The following is a 15,268-nucleotide window of genomic DNA, read 5'->3' as shown; positions in this document are numbered from 1 at the left end:
CACACCGTCCCTGCATTTCAGGCCGGGCGACCCCGCGCCCGCTCTCTTTCCCTCAAGATGGCGCCGAAGGCAAAGAAAGAAGGTGAGAGCGCTGCCGGGCCCTGGTCTCCACTCTCCCACACACAGAGCCCGGGCCGCGGCTTCTCGTCGGCCAGCGCCCGACTCGTGAGAGAAGGGCGTTGAAGCGGCCTTTTGTTTTGTTTTCTCTCTTTCTCCCTCTCTCTCTCGCTCTCTCACTCTCTCTCTCGCTCACACATCCCGGGAGATGAGGCCCCGATTCCCAGGCCCCAAACCGAAAGGAGACTCGGAGTGGCCGAGCCGCCCACGAAACGGTTCCCCGCGACACGTGTGTCAGTCTTCGCCCCGAGAAGCAGCCGCTGGTGACTCTCTTCCCCCCACTCCACTCCCCCCCCCCCCCCCCCCACCACCTCGTGTGTCCTCCATTCCCATCTCACTCATTTTTCCCTTTTATTTTGCTCTTAGTTTACTAGTCTTCCCATTCACCCCCTCCCACCGTCACCCCCACTCCACTCCCCTCCCCACCCACCCCCACTCCCCTCACCACTACCACCACCTTGTGCTGGGGAGTGGGGAGAGGTCTTGGGGTGGGGAGAGAAGGGGTTGATGTCGTTTCCCTACGAAACCCCCCAACACGAGTCACTGACCTACGCTGCAAGAAAAAAAAATACCCCGAAAGTACTTGGAAAGATGTTTCTGTGTTTTTTTAAAAAAAATGTTAATCAAAAAGCTTGGGCTTATTTTTTTTTCGTTCGCTGTGAGTGGAGAGGTAGGTGATGGCTGCACATCACATTGGGGCCTGAACCTTCACTAACGTGGCTTGTGCTGCTCCCACACCTTCAATCGTTTTGATCTTTTTATTGATTATGTTTTGGCGTTGGTCAATCCCTCAGCCTTGCCTACTCCTTCCCCCTTTTTCACATCAAGTCTTTATCGCATTAAAACCCGTCTGAAGATGAACGGAAGGACACCAAAGAAGGCAGGAAGGGTTAATGCACGATGAACAGAAGACGTTGGAGTCCTGTAGCTCAGTGGTTAGAGCACTCGTTTTGCAAGCGAGACACCTGGGTTCAATTCCAGGCTGAGGGTGAAACCTTGGGCAAGTTTCCTTACTCCACACAGAGCCTAATAATAATTCCTCCCAAAACAATAATAAATTGGGCATTTTCAATCCACGACTGTTTGTGGGACACTGCTATGTGCAATTGGCTGCCGGGTTTCGCCCACAAATATACAGTCAGTTCACCTTACAATATACTCTGAAGCGCTTTGAGATGTCTGGAAGACGTGAAAAGCACTATATCAAATACAAGTATTATTATGCCTGTAGACCTTCCACTTCAACCGTGCCTGATGCCAAGCCCCCCCGATCACTTAACAGTGGGGGAGCCCCCCGGCTTGGCATCAGGCTCCCCCACTGTTAAGTGATCGGATGATTGAAGGGTGTTGTATAAATGCAATTTGTTGTTGTTGGTAATGCAGTGCTTCAGTTGAGATGCCATGTGCATTCCTCCTGGAAGGTATAATTCAATTCAGTCTCTTCTCCCACCAGTCGCCGCCCCTGCCAAGACTGAGGCGAAGGCCAAGGCCTTGAAGGCCAAGAAAGCCGTCTTGAAGGGAGTTCATAGTCACAAGCAGAAGAAATTCCGAACGTCGCCTACCTTCAGGAGACCAAAGACGCTGAGGCTTAGAAGGCAGCCTAAGTATCCAAAAAAGAGTGCTCCAAGGAGGAACAAGTATGTGTTCAAACTGCTTACTGATCTTCTAGAAACATAGGCACATGAAGTTGTATTAATCTACCGACAGACCCTCGTTCAACAAACTACATAGCTTTCTCCTCTACTCTTGATGTTTAACGCTTGCAGTCCTTTTACTATGCCAAGTGGCCATTATTCATGTATGTGTTAAAAGAATGTTGGTAGGTGGGTTTGGGTATAGATAGCGATCAGTAAATGGTGTGAACATTTTCTGCAATTTGTCCTTTCTGTGCACTTTCCAGTTTAGGTTAAGTCAAGCTACTTTTGTTTCCAGTGTTATCTTGACGTGTGTTAATGTGGCACAGATCAGCTTAGAACCTTTCTCACTAGATCAAGTTTTATATTTGTTTTATTGCTCGGTTAAATATCTCACCATAATGAATTTGAGAAAATATACCTTTGGTGCAAATGATGCTTTATAGCGATCAAATCATGAATATCTGTGATTATCAAAACTTTATACTGATGCACTATATGTTTTTTTGATATCAGGGAGTGTTTACAGTAGTTTGTATAAGTGAATAATTGCTTTTAGCTTAGACTGCAAACTTGACTTTACTTTTTTGCATGCCTAACACAGATTGGACCATTATGCCATCATTAAGTTCCCTTTGACCACCGAGTCTGCCATGAAGAAAATTGAGGACAACAATACCTTGGTATTCATTGTTGACATTAAAGCCAATAAGCACCAAATCAAACAGGCAGTCAAGAAACTGTATGATATTGATGTAGCTAAAGTCAACACTCTGATCAGGTGAGCTGTGAAATTTTATCTTTAATGTGAAGAAATTGTGAAATGTGGATGTAAATTATAGAGAATTTGCTCTTGCCTTTGAGTTGAAAATGATTTGAAAGTCATTGTTGAAGAAAGAAGCCATGATGTAAATCTCGAGTAAGAAATGGGTGTATTGTATATCTTCATCGAAGAAAACAAGTCGCAAGCACTTTTTGTTGCTTGTTATCCAACCAGTAGAAATGGTGGTCCATTTGTAGAAGCATCCAGCTTCAGCACTGAAATGAGCATCAGCATGATTGACTTGACTTAGCTCGCATCATTTTTTGGGTGCAAATGATGTTTTTTAGCGATCAAATCATGAAAATTTGTGATTATTGAAACTTCATACTGATGCACCTTATACTTGAGATGATGTGTTTTTTGCCATCAGCGAGTGTTTACAGTAGCTCAGTTTAGTTTAGGATCCCAAGTTTATTGCAACCAATTAGAAATATTCAATGAGATTTTTTTTCCTGATTGGATTGATGTTTAATTGTTCAACTGGAGCACTGTGCTGTTTAATTGAGAGCTGTGTAAAGCATTTGATTGTGTATACATAAAAAAACAATGGAAAAACATTTTCTTCACCACTTCCAAAACATTTAAGAGAAAGTTCAGAAGGCTCCCTCCTACTGCATGCAACAAGACTTGCAACATTCTGTGACTAAGATGATTGAAAAGACATTTTTGCTAAGTTTAGATGTAGAATGTGCCTGGATTCATATAGATTTTTAATTTCTCAAGCAAAACTGGAAACCAGTATTCTTTCTTATACATTGAAACAGGACACATGTTATCTACTTTTCCTAATATTAATCTTGCCTGAAATTATATACCTTATACAACCATGTGATTTGTTGGCCAAAATAGCAAAGTGCAATGTAACTTTGTTTAAAAGTGAGCTTGTGATTTAATTTCTAGCATTTGAACCATTCGATCTGTTTCAAGGATGACAATTATTCCAATAGAATTACGCTATGCAATTAGTATTAATAGAATTAATACCATTGGTCATTGTGCAAAATGATGCAAGTTGTTTCACCTGATTTTTAAAACTGAAATGATTCAAATGAACGTCTGATGCAGTGTTTAGCTTATTTTGGTTTGTGGTTTTGGTCTTAATGCCTTAATTTGTGCCTCTTTCCAGGCCTGACGGTGAGAAGAAGGCATATGTACGTCTGGCCCCAGATTATGATGCGTTGGATGTTGCCAATAAGGTGGTGGCAAAATACCTTTTATTTATAACAAATCTTTGCAGTTGCTTTAGATTAAATTGCTGGCTTTGGTTGAATAATAATAATCCTTGCTTTTGAAATAATACTTGCATTTGATATAGTGCCTTATGCCTTCAAAGTGCTTCACAGAATGTACTGTAAAGTGAATTGAATGTAAATTTTGTGGGTGAAATGCTGATTTATTTATTAATTGATTTTCTTTCTCTTGCAGATTGGCATCATCTAAACTGCTTTCCTGACGATCTGTGCAAATATGGGAATAAAATTTTACAATACAAATGTGTTTTTGTTTTTTTTAAACTACCTAGGGAAATACAATCTTATTGAAGCCTTTTAATGAATGGTGAAATCATTAAATTGTCATGTGACAGCATCAGTGCATTACAGAAAATGAGCTACATTTTCTAAATGGAAGAATTGTGTCCATGTAACCTTCATTAATATTTGAGTCATTTTATAATATTGTGGAGGCATTCTCTGTGATGTTCTCTGTCTAAGTGAAGATGTGCTTTCCAAAACTTTCAATTGTCTAAACCAGAAATAACAGGCCTCAGTAATGGGAGATTTTGACCTAACTACTGGAGTAAGAAATTCCCATTTTGACTTCTTGCTAAGGTGGGAGATCTCTGTATAAATTGGAATAGTGCATATCATAGGCTTTGGACAAATTTAACATAACCTTAAGTATACAATATGCCTGCAGCCCAAGCTGTGAATTTTTTTTACTTGCAATCCTCAGCTTTCCTTCGGATTGCTATTTTTGTTGTTCCCTGAGTGTTCGAGGGGACTTACCGCATTGTACACCACATGCAATAATTTTGGGACGGTGAGGTGACTTGGGTATGAGAAAGCGGCACCAGTGGAGAATGTATCCGTCTCCTGACTACAGGAGAATGCATCAGTCATTCCGAGTTAGTTTGGTTGGGATTTACGGAGTGGCCGACAACATTAAAAGTACACGGGGAGCTCAGCTCAAATGACTGTTGTGTGACAGCCACTTCCAAGTGTTGCCAGCTGGACCATACCAGAGGCAGTTGAGCAAAATAAAATAAGCCCCTCCACCACCCCCAGTGTTGCGGTATTTTTTTTTGTGATTGAATCCAATCACCTGAATTAACCTCAGTAGTGGTGGGAGTTCTACCCATCAGAGCCTTTTGACCATGTGGTGCAGCAACACGTGGAGTAGAGGAGGTGTGGGGGGGGGGAAAGGCCAATTGAACCCGTCTCAGTGGCAGGAAGTTTACCTGCTCTGGCGCTCTGGCTGCAATGATTGAGGACTGTGGGCTTTTGAGGCGAATCATTTAAAAAAATATATATTTGGGGGCACAGAAGGTGGTGGGAGGCACGAAAAGGGAGTAGGAACCGAAAGTAAGAGGAACTCCCGCGCGCGCGTGTGTGTGTGTGTGTGTGGGGGAGTAGATGGGGGGCGGGGACGGGGGAACGGGACGGACCGGAAGTTGCGTCATGCGCGGGTCCCCGAGGCGGCGCCGGTTGGAGTGCGAACTGCAGGCGGGAAAATACGCCCTCGGTCACCGGCCCTGAGGCTCACGGAACCCGGGGCCTGAGTCGGTGCGGAGCCGCCGCTGGGGACCACGCGGAGCTCTGTGGCCGCTTGGCTGCACCCTCTCGCCCTGGTAATCATCATCATCATCACCCCCCCCCCCACACCCTCCTCCTCCTCCCTGGGGTTTGGGCCCCGCCTGTGCCCGTCACACACCCCGAACCGACGGCGCTTCTGAGTGCTCGCCCGAGTTTGACCCGCCTTACCGTTGCCCGGTGCCGCGGGAGGGAGGGAGGGAGGGAGGGCGCCTGGAGGCGCTTCGCCGGGTTGTCCGTCGAGTGTCGTGACTGGGGGGGTGGCGCGAGCGGACGCCGTGGCCACTCCCCTCTCCCCCCCCACCCACCCCACCCACCCCCAGCAACAACAACAACAACAACATGCACTTGTATAGCGACCTCCCCGCAGGGTGGCGTCTCGGAGCGCTTAGCGGGTCTTTAATGACCGCCTGAACAGGGCACAGAAAAAAAGGGGGAAGCTCGGTTTAATGCCCCAATGCGGCAGTGAGACATTCTTCCGACCCCCCCCCCCCTCCCAACCCCCCCCCCCCCCCCCCCAGCAATGCACAGGAACGTCAGCCCAGACCGTGAGCTTAAAAAGTCCCCAACCCGGGGGATCATCGGACACGCAACCCGATCCGGGGGCGAGAGCGCTCCCCGCGGTCACACGGGTCGCGTTGGGAATAAGAATAGGTTCGCGTTAGCTCCGCTCCCCCTCCGCCCCCCCCCCCCCTCTTCTCCTCCCCCGACCAAAGCGACGGCGATTCACTGACACTTCCAGCGCGGAAGCAATTCGTTCAGTCAACCTGATGCGGGGACAAGCTCTCGCTTTAATTCTCTTCATGACGGAATCACTTCAATGCAGGGAGTGTAAGGGACTCGGAACGGTGTGTTGGTGGAAATGTTTTGTTTTGACTGACAGTCGGATTTTTTCCTTCCCCCCCCCCGCCCCTCCCTCCCCTCCCAAAGGGTGAGAGAAAGTCAAAATGTCATCCGTTACCCTGAACGGAGCAGCCCGGTGTCTCGGAGGCTGTGCGGGCCTGTCCTCGAGGCTGCAGTTTGCTCTTCGTCCTCATCGCTGCAGAACGGGAATGTCAACCTGGCAGAAACGGACGGCAGGGTCCGAGAGTCCCTCGAAATCAAACCACAGCCGTGAGGAGGACCTGGCCAAATCAGTACTGGAGGCTGAGGGCAACGGGAGGAGATTAAATGCGGTTACCGCGAGCGCCGAAGAGACCGTGTCGCCTGGGCCACAGATAACGTTCCCTCCGAGTGCACGGTGGAAGCCAGATGCGGTTCACCGCCGTTCGAAAGTCTCCAAAGTCGGCACAGCGCCGCGGTTGGACACCAAACCCGGTCATGTCGGCAACCCGGAGCTGCGAGGCCTCCGATACGACGATTTTGCCAAGAGGAGAAGCCGGGACGTGTCCGTAAGTGCGGAGAGGCGGGAAGGCTCAGAGATCCTGTTCGGGGTGGCGCCCTGCAGCTTGGCTTTCACACAGCTCCGCAGGCGGCCTTCCAGCTTTTCGTCAACATAAAGCGGAGTCACCGGGTGGAGGTGCAGGCTATCTGCCAGCGAGCTCGAGAGGTCGGAGTGCCAATGAGGCAGGTGCCCAGGAAAGTCCTGGACAGGCTGTGTGAGGGCCGGGTACATCAAGGGGTCTGCCTTGAGGTGACGCCCCTGGACTATGTGGACTATGATCGATACTCTTTAGCAGACACCGAGGATTCGCAACCCAGAGACAGACCTGCTCTGTGGCTGGCGCTGGAAGACATCCTGGATCCCATGAACATGGGGGCCCTGCTGCGGTCAGCGTATTTCCTCGGAGCTGATCGCGTGCTAACAAGCCAGCAGAAAAGGTAAACAACGACGATGACAACTGGTGCCCCTCACGTGGGGTAACGTCCCATAGTACTTGACAGTGACGGAGCATGATGCTGAACCGGGTCGGTGGGAGAGGTGACCATAGGCACAGTTGAAGAGGAAGGTCTTCAAGCGCGACCTGAAAATGGGGAAGGAGGGGGGCAAGGCGGAGGGATCGAGGAAGAGTGTTCCAGAGTTTCGGGGAACGCGTCATGGGTCGGTCTCCTTTGAAGCGGGCTGTTTGCAATTCTAGCAGTGATTAGGGATGGAAATTGTTTTATACATTGGAATAGTCATTAAGCTTCACATCATGGAGGCTATGTCAGTAAGCATCTTGTTAATCTGCGACACCCACGTGGATTGCAGGACACGAGAGCTGTTCTGGGCTGATGTTCTCCGGATTGTCCAGCGGATGGCAGTCCAACTCCGTTGATTGGAGCCAGAAAAGCCTCTCCTTCTCTTCCAGTCAATGTCAGCCAGAGCCAAAAGTTGTGTGTTATCGCTGGCAAAGCTGAAAGCCGGCACAGGTTTCAGCACTCAGACACCCTACAGCAATGCAGTTTGAGCCAAACTCAGTCGCCCTGAGAATGCGCGAGCAAACTGGAGAAGCAAAACGGTTGCTCTTTCATGGAGCGTTAAGGCACGGAAACAGGCCATTCAGTCCATCATGCCCGGTGCTGCTTATCTCCACTCGCGGCAACCCAATCCTACTCTCCTCGCTCTCCATTCCCTCTTAATATTCCTCGTCTTGAAGAATCTATCCAATTCCCTTTTAAAAGAATCTACGGACTCTGCCTCCGTTACTAAGGTTCGTGGTGGTGAATTCTACCCGAGTAAAGGAATTTTCCTTATCATCTGAGTAATGCTGTATAACAGCCGACGCTGTTAAGAATGAAAGGGAACTTTTAGATCAGCGACATCGCTCTGCAACGATCGACCCTATCGTCAGAGCGAGACAGTGTGCGGAGTAGAAGCTCAGTTCCATTCACATACCTTCCCCTGACAGCGCTGTGATTGACAGTGGGTCTGTCATTACAGAATCCTATCTGGCAGGGTTATTTTGCCCAGAGAGTGTCAGGCGTCTGTCTGCTTTCTGCTTTGACATGTGATATTTTGCAATGCAGTACAAAAGGACAAGAGCTCTATTTGTGCGAATCATATGCATCTACACACACTTACACATACACACACACACACTTACACACACGCACAATTAAACTCAAATCATTTAGCGCCTCTACAGCCTGCGTGTGACAGCATACTGTGTAAATCGGGTGACCAGAGGGAAAATCTGCATGTGTTTGTTACTTATCTATTCGTTTTTGCCTTTGCAGTTGCTCTCTGACGCCAACAGTGAGCAAAGCAAGTGCCGGGACTTTAGAAGTCATGTCCGTGTATCGCACGTCTAACTTGCCACACGCGCTGAAGGTAACCGATCTGGGGAAGCACTAGGTATTTCTTCCGAGACTTTCTGAACGAACTGATCAATGTGGCTTGAGTTAAACGCATTGTCGTCTGCTTCCAATCTCGCAACAGATGAAAGCAGCTCAAGGTTGGCGAATAGCAGGAACCGTTGGGGTATCAACGGAGGCTGTCCAAACCCCCGTCCTTCCGTGCTCGGAGTTTGAGTGGAATGCAAACACCATCCTGGTCCTAGGTACAGTAAATGGGCTTGGGCCTTGGGCAAAGGTGTGGAGAAAGAAGGTAGTGGAAATCTGGAACTCTCTCCCCCAAAAGGCTGTGGATCCATTCAAATTTTCAAGACTGAGGATAGATTTTTGTTAGGTCGGGGTATCAGGGAATATGGGGCAAAGGCGGGTAATTGGAGTTGATGTACAGATCAGCCATGATCTAATAGAATGGCGGAAGAGGCTCGAGGGGCTGAATGGCCCATTCCTGTTCCTACGGTACTAATAGTACGGATTGAAAAGCGGAGCGACTGTGTATTTTGTGGGTGAAAGTATCAATTTCTTAACCTTTCGTTTGCCACCAAGTAACAGTCTTTTTGCTTTATGTCTCTGCGCGCAAATTGGCTGCGCACTCACCTGCAAAATACACAGGCACCATCCCGTGAAGCTCCTAACAAAATACACAGGCAATGTGTCCTCTCGACGTGAAAGGCGCTAAATCAATGTGAAGATTATTTTGTTTTGAGTCTCAACACTGGGTATGTCTCAGTTTATTAAATGCACGCTCTGACATTTTCTCTCCTGACCCCAGGTAATGAAGGCTTTGGCCTTTCAGATGACGTGACCAGCCTTTGCCATGTGATGCTTACCGTCCCAGCTGGCAGACACTTGCATCCTGGCATTGAATCCTTGAATGTGTCTGTCGCTGCAGGTAATACTGTGTGCGCGCGTGAGTGTGCGCGCACGTGTGTGTGTGTCCGAAAACATCACCCCTTCCAATTTAATAATAATCCTTGCGTTTGACACAGTCGCTTTTAAATGTAAAATCTTGTAGGACATTGCTGTGCGGCAGTAGGCTGCTGCATTTGCCTACAAATACACAGTAACTACTCTTTATAAGTAATTCCCGTGAAGCGCTTTGAGATGTCCTTCGGGACGCTGCATCAAAGAGACACTGTATCAAACCCGAGGATTATTATTATGGAAATTTATTTTTGTTCAGGCAGAAATGGCCCATTGTGCAAATTTTTGAAACAAAGCGTCGTGAAGAATTATCTAGTTCGCCTGTGGGTATGTGCTTCATACTGAATAATCCTAAAAGGGCTCTGTGGGTGTTAAATAAATTCCCTGAAAAGGGTAGATCGTCCTCTTATTCAGAATTAATACAAGAAGCTCTCGCTTCTGATGTGTTTCTTATACCAGAGGCACCACATTACTTTATCTAATTTCTTGACTAACTGTATGGCTGGCAGGCTAAGCTATTTTACGTGCATTATTCGTTAGCTTTTTGCGCACAGAGTCATAAAGCAAAAAGACTCGGTGGAAAACAAAAGGTTAACAAATTATTTTCACCCATAAAATACACGGTCACTCCACATTACAGGATATTCCGTGAAGGGCTTTGTTAGCATTTGTGTTTCTCTCATGGAATGTACAGTCAAATTCACCTTAGGATATATTCTGTGAAGCGCTTTGAGACGTGATAAGGCGTGAGATCAAATGCAGGGATTATTATTGTTATTAAGTATGTCACACTTTTAGAGCTCACTTTACTGACTTTTTCCCTTCCACCTTGCTCAACGGGCTCCTAGTTGACTCTGAATTGTTTTGAGATGTCGCCTGGACGATAACAGCAACAACAAATCGCATTTGTATAACCGTTCACCTCGGGTGGACATTCCAAGGCCGTTGACATGAAAAGCACTGTATAAATGTAGTAATATTAATAATAATAATTGATACAGCACCTTATCAGACAGCCTCAAAGCTCATCCCAGTAAAGTGAAGTGACTGGGTGCAAAATCTACAGTCGTCCTAGAATTATCCTTAGCAGCCCTGAACCCATACCCTCTCGGTCTTTGGCAGCTCAAGTGAGTTTGCAGACGGCCACGGGATTGAAGTGGTGTTCCAATTCTGTGCACGGCTAAACTCCCATTTCGAAACTAATGGATTATTATTTGCGCCTTTGCCTGGGCGCACACACACCATTCCCCAGTCAAGAGGTAGCAGCAGGTAGCGTCCTCCCATACCATTAATGCTCTCGAATCCACCAGGAATATTGCCTGAGAATAGCCTGGGGTTACTTATCCTATCAACCTTTCCTCCCTCCCAGGTGGGAAATAGTTGACCTGCGCTCAGCGCATTGCCCCCTTTCGGTAAGTTGGTGTACCTGCAGCCCAGGTGTGTCGCTGTTTGCTGAGGCACCAGTATATATTGATTGGTTGGAGCCCTCGCCTCCCAACTGAGAGGACGCCGGTTCGATTCACAGGCGGAGTGAAACCTTAGGCCCTCGCTCCTTAAGTTTCCTTACTCCACACTCCTCTGTTTACCTAGCAGGAAATCGGAACCCGGTTGTTAGTCGATTGGCGGAATACTTTCCGGGAGTAAGATTCCCGTTAAAAAAAAAAGAATAATAATAATAATAATTTGGTCATTCAATCGGCGACTGTTTGTGGGACACTGTTCTAACCCTTTCACGTCGGGCGGACATTTCAAAGCACCTCACAGGATTTACTGTGAAGTGCAGTGACTGTGTGTCTTGTAGACAAACTCAGCGGCCACACCTCGGTGCTGCTTGTTGTAAAACATAAAGAAAATGAGTAGATTCTTCGGGGTTGTTGTTCTGATCCTCAAGTGTGTCTTCATCCTGTGCAATAATCTTTTTCCCTTTCACAGGAATTCTCCTGCATTGTATAAGCAACAAGAGAACGAAAGGCTGACCGGGTCCTTATCGTACCCCACCGTTCTGCCCTCACTTGACATCTCAACACCAGCAGAGGACCGATGACTCCCAAACCCTCCCTCTCCGCACCCACCCCTCCCCCCACCACAGTTCCAAGGGATTTGAGGCCATATTGTCGTGCCCCACCTGAGGTCAGCCAGCACAGGATTGAAGATCAAACCGAGAGATCTCCCTGCTCTTGTATCAGAAAAACAAATCCCTCGACGCGTTGACTGACAGAGATTCAGAGACACACATCGCTGAGTGTATGTAATAACTGCATTTGTGCAATAAACCACTTTGCTGGCTTTGTTCACGTCTCCCGGGTAAAGTGTTTTGTGAGCAGACCTTAACTGATGCGTGTTGCAGCAGTGATAGTGGCTGAAAGCGCGACCTCCAATGGTGGGGCGGAGGGTGCGAGGGTCGAGCAGGAGGCCGGTGCCCATCGAGCAGAGGCGCCGGGTGGTGGACTGGGGAGTGAGGAGGTCGGAGAAATAGGGAGGTGCCAGTGAGTGAAGAGTTTTGAACATGAGAGTGAGGATTTTGAAGTCGATCTGTCTGTTTGGTGATGGGGAGCCAGTGGAGCCTGGGCCAGAACTGGTGAGATGGGGGTATGGAGTTTGGTCCGGGTCAGTATGCGGGCGGCAGAGTTCTGAATGAGCTGGGTGTTTTGAATAGTGGAGCAGGGGAGACTGGCGAGGAGTGCATTAGAATAATCCAAGCGGGAGATGACAAACACATGCACAAGAGTAAGGTACGATCGGAGGTGGGCAATGTGGTGGAGGTGGAAGAAGGTGGTCCTGGTCAGGGTCCGGAGGCGGGGGAGGAAGGACAGTTGATCGAACCGGACGCCTAAGTTGCGCACTGGTTCAGTGAGTCTGAAGGGGAGCCCAGGGAAGTTGAGGAGTTTGGATCCGCAGAAAACATTGATGGGAGCAATGAGTATGGCTTCTGTCTTGTCCACATTCAGCTGCAGGAAGTTTACACTCATCCAGGCCCTGATGCACAGACACGCTGATAGAACATCGGCGGAGCTGGAGTTAGTACTGGCGGAGGCAAAGTGGATTTGTGTGTTATCCCCATACATGTGGATGTTTACCCCATGTCTGCAGATGACATTGCCCAGAGGGAGCATATAGATAAGGAAAAGAAGAGGATCAAGGATGGAGCCCTGGGGTACTCTGCAGGTGACCGGGCGGGGGCGGGAGGAGAAACCATTTGCTGAGATGAAATGGAGGCGGTTGGTTAAGCAGGACTCGAATCATGCGAGCGCGGTCCCACTAAGTTAGACGAGGGGGGAGCGACGATGGAGGAGGATGGCGTGGTCCACTGTGTCGAACGCAGCAGTGAAATCCAGGAGGACGAGGAGGCAGAGGGAGCCCTGGTCACAGATAGAGAGAATGTTGTTTGTGAACTTGACAAGTGCTTTGCGTCCCTGGTATTTATGTATACGCAGGCAGGGGTGCTGCAAAGTTGACGGTGGCGGAGTACAAGGCCAAGCCAGGGGGAGGGGTGGGGGAGATGACTGTGGGCACGGTCGATCGGTAAAACAGGTCATTCGGCCCAACTAGTCCGTACAGATGTTTATATCCCACACAAGTCGGCAGAATGTCATAAATTCGAAAGTTACGCAAAAATATCTGTTCAAAGTATACGAGTATGTCCTGAGTATGCAATTCGCTCGCAGAATTCAATGATAAGTGTGTTCTTTTTCTTTCTGTTTGCTCGCAGTTTGTCTGCCGTGAGGGGATTCGAATGATTTGAATTGGGAGGCGATAGATCTGAACGTAATAATAACAATAACCTTTCACGTCAGCGAGGCATTTTGGAGCGCACCTCGGGATTGGAATGTCAGCCTGGACTACAATAATTCAAAGTAGGTTTGAACCCACAACCTTCTGACTCAGAGGCGAGAGTGCTACCACTGAGCTGGGCTCACGCTTTGGATCAGTCTCTTTGTGTGATTTTTTTTTACACACACGACAAAGTACTTACATGAAAGGGAAAAAGTGACTTATGTAAATATGTTTAGCTTCCTTACGGAGAGCTGAAACCAGCTGTGAAACAACTATGTTTGACTGGAGTACCGTTCGCCTACAAAATACACCATCACTACACACTTTGCATCAAATCCTGTGACGCGCTTTGAGGCGTCCTCCCGAAGTGAAAGGATTACAAGGATTAATGCTCGGTTTGTCTACATGCCTGTGATACAACTGATAACATCCTGTATTTATTGGGGGGGGAGGGGGTTGGTTATCTTACCACACGCAGACTAGTCTTTTCAATGCAGATTTACACCGGCTTGTCTTTCTGCAGCGCTGAGGGAAAGGGAGGAGAGAGACAGAGAAACGAGAAGATGTGGGCACAGTTCTAATGCCTGTGGTGAATAAGGAAAGTGATGAAATCATAGAGCTGTTTTTTTTTCACACTCCATCTCAAATACAATACGAATGAGTTGCAAAGGAGGTCAGGAGAAGAAGACTGGTAATCAGACTGAAGCAGGCGGGGGATGAATATCATGCAGGAGAGTTTTGATATTCTAGGTCCCAAGGTTGTGGAGGAAATGAAGGCGTTTGATGGCTATGATTATTTCTGTCATCTCCATCTTGGGGAATAGAGCGAGTGTTAGTTGAATCCCTTCAATGCTCAGCAAGCCCTATGCTGGGGAGTTTGAACTCACAAGTCTAGGCTGATGCTTCATTGCAGGGATGGGGGGGTTGCTGTAGGTGTAGCTCCTTCCTCATTTTTAGATCACGCCTGAAGACCTTCCTCTTCGACTGTGCTTATGGTCACCTCCCCACTGCCACCCCCCACACACCCCCACCCGGCTCCGCTACTACCAAGCGCTCTGAGACGCTGTGCCTCTTGAAAAGCAAATTGTTTTTGTGTTAGCTGAGCGTAGGTGGCAGCAGAGGAATGGGGCACAAGGAGATATCATTTGGGGGGAAAAAAGCCAACGAGAAAATCTATTAAGTGTTTTTTTTTTTGCTTACGTTTTCTCTTATAAGGAGCACCGGAGGTTAAAGCAATCTAGGGATGGAAGCGTTGAGGCTGCGAGTTTAACAACTCAAGAGTTTAACAACGGATGGCTCCAGTGTTTGCTCTGCCGGACAGCAGTCATTAAGGTGACATATCGCTGCGTCGGGGAGAGGGGAAGGTGGTTTTCTGGAGCTAGTTTGTCACGGTGCCTGCGTTAACTTCACTTAACGAGAGGATGGAGAAAATCAATGCAATGGCTAACCGGGTACAAAATCCTGGAGCCAGTCAGACTGGCTGTGGTTAATTTGCTGGCTAACAATGAAAATCATATTTTCAATTCACCATTGGGTGAGCAGCTCATTGATTTCCAATACAATCACACTTCTTCCTCACTCGAGAGTCTCTCCTGCACGACCGTCTACACACACACACACACACACACACACACGGAAGGACTTTCTCGCCCGTCTCCCCTTCAGATTTATCTTCACGCCGGGACAAAAACAAAAGTTTCAAATGTATTTTTTTGGTGTGAGGTGGCTGTGGATGAGGAAAGTCAAGGCACCTTCATGTAGGAGGTATCTCAGTCTTGAATCTTGTGTGAAGGAGATTTTGTTGCTTTTGTTGTTGTTGTTGTTCCCAAAGACACGGACCACTTTATATAAAGGGCCACAGTACGTATCGGTCAATAGATAACCAGATAGATTTTCCGCGCACGCGATAGGAA

At 47.8% G+C, this 15,268-nt stretch overlaps 2 protein-coding genes and 1 non-coding gene across 3 annotated transcripts; all 3 read left to right on the top strand.

Annotated features, from left to right (window-relative positions):
- Window positions 1–4,067, top strand: rpl23a (ribosomal protein L23a). Its single transcript, XM_007896656.2, has 5 exons — window positions 1–82; window positions 1,571–1,754; window positions 2,356–2,532; window positions 3,701–3,770; window positions 4,000–4,067. The coding sequence occupies exons 1-5, from the start codon at window positions 58–60 to the stop codon at window positions 4,012–4,014; spliced, it is 471 nt and encodes a 156-aa protein (XP_007894847.1). The 5' UTR covers window positions 1–57; the 3' UTR covers window positions 4,015–4,067.
- Window positions 2,841–2,911, top strand: LOC121849811. The gene has a single exon (XR_006085370.1). It is a non-coding gene; the product is annotated as a small nucleolar RNA Z17 (small nucleolar RNA).
- A 1,149-nt stretch (window positions 4,068–5,216) lies between the features above and the next one.
- mrm1 (mitochondrial rRNA methyltransferase 1 homolog (S. cerevisiae)) lies at window positions 5,217–11,871 on the top strand. Its single transcript, XM_007896657.2, is given in 7 exon segments — window positions 5,217–5,422; window positions 6,315–6,857; window positions 6,860–7,205; window positions 8,544–8,637; window positions 8,746–8,866; window positions 9,430–9,549; window positions 11,514–11,871. Coding segments are annotated over 6 exon segments (1,251 nt in total). The 5' UTR covers window positions 5,217–5,422; window positions 6,315–6,331; the 3' UTR covers window positions 11,558–11,871.
- Window positions 11,872–15,268: the final 3,397 nt, after the last annotated feature.

Source organism: Callorhinchus milii, unplaced genomic scaffold (genome assembly GCF_018977255.1).
Source record: "Callorhinchus milii isolate IMCB2004 unplaced genomic scaffold, IMCB_Cmil_1.0 Scaffold10, whole genome shotgun sequence".
Lineage (NCBI taxonomy): Eukaryota > Metazoa > Chordata > Chondrichthyes > Chimaeriformes > Callorhinchidae > Callorhinchus > Callorhinchus milii.
Note: the sequence above shows the minus strand (reverse complement) of the source record. Positions and strands in the feature narration are given on the sequence as shown.

What these genes read in the sequence shown, in the direction of transcription:
- rpl23a (XM_007896656.2), top strand. Translation starts at nt 58, where the DNA reads ATGGCGCCGAAGGCAAAGAAAGAAG. An exon ending in GCCGAAGGCAAAGAAAGAAG is followed by an intron (nt 83 to 1,570) that starts GTGAGAGCGCTG and finishes TTCTCCCACCAG; the next exon opens with TCGCCGCCCCTGCCAAGACT. An exon ending in AAAGTCAACACTCTGATCAG is followed by an intron (nt 2,533 to 3,700) that starts GTGAGCTGTGAA and finishes GCCTCTTTCCAG; the next exon opens with GCCTGACGGTGAGAAGAAGG.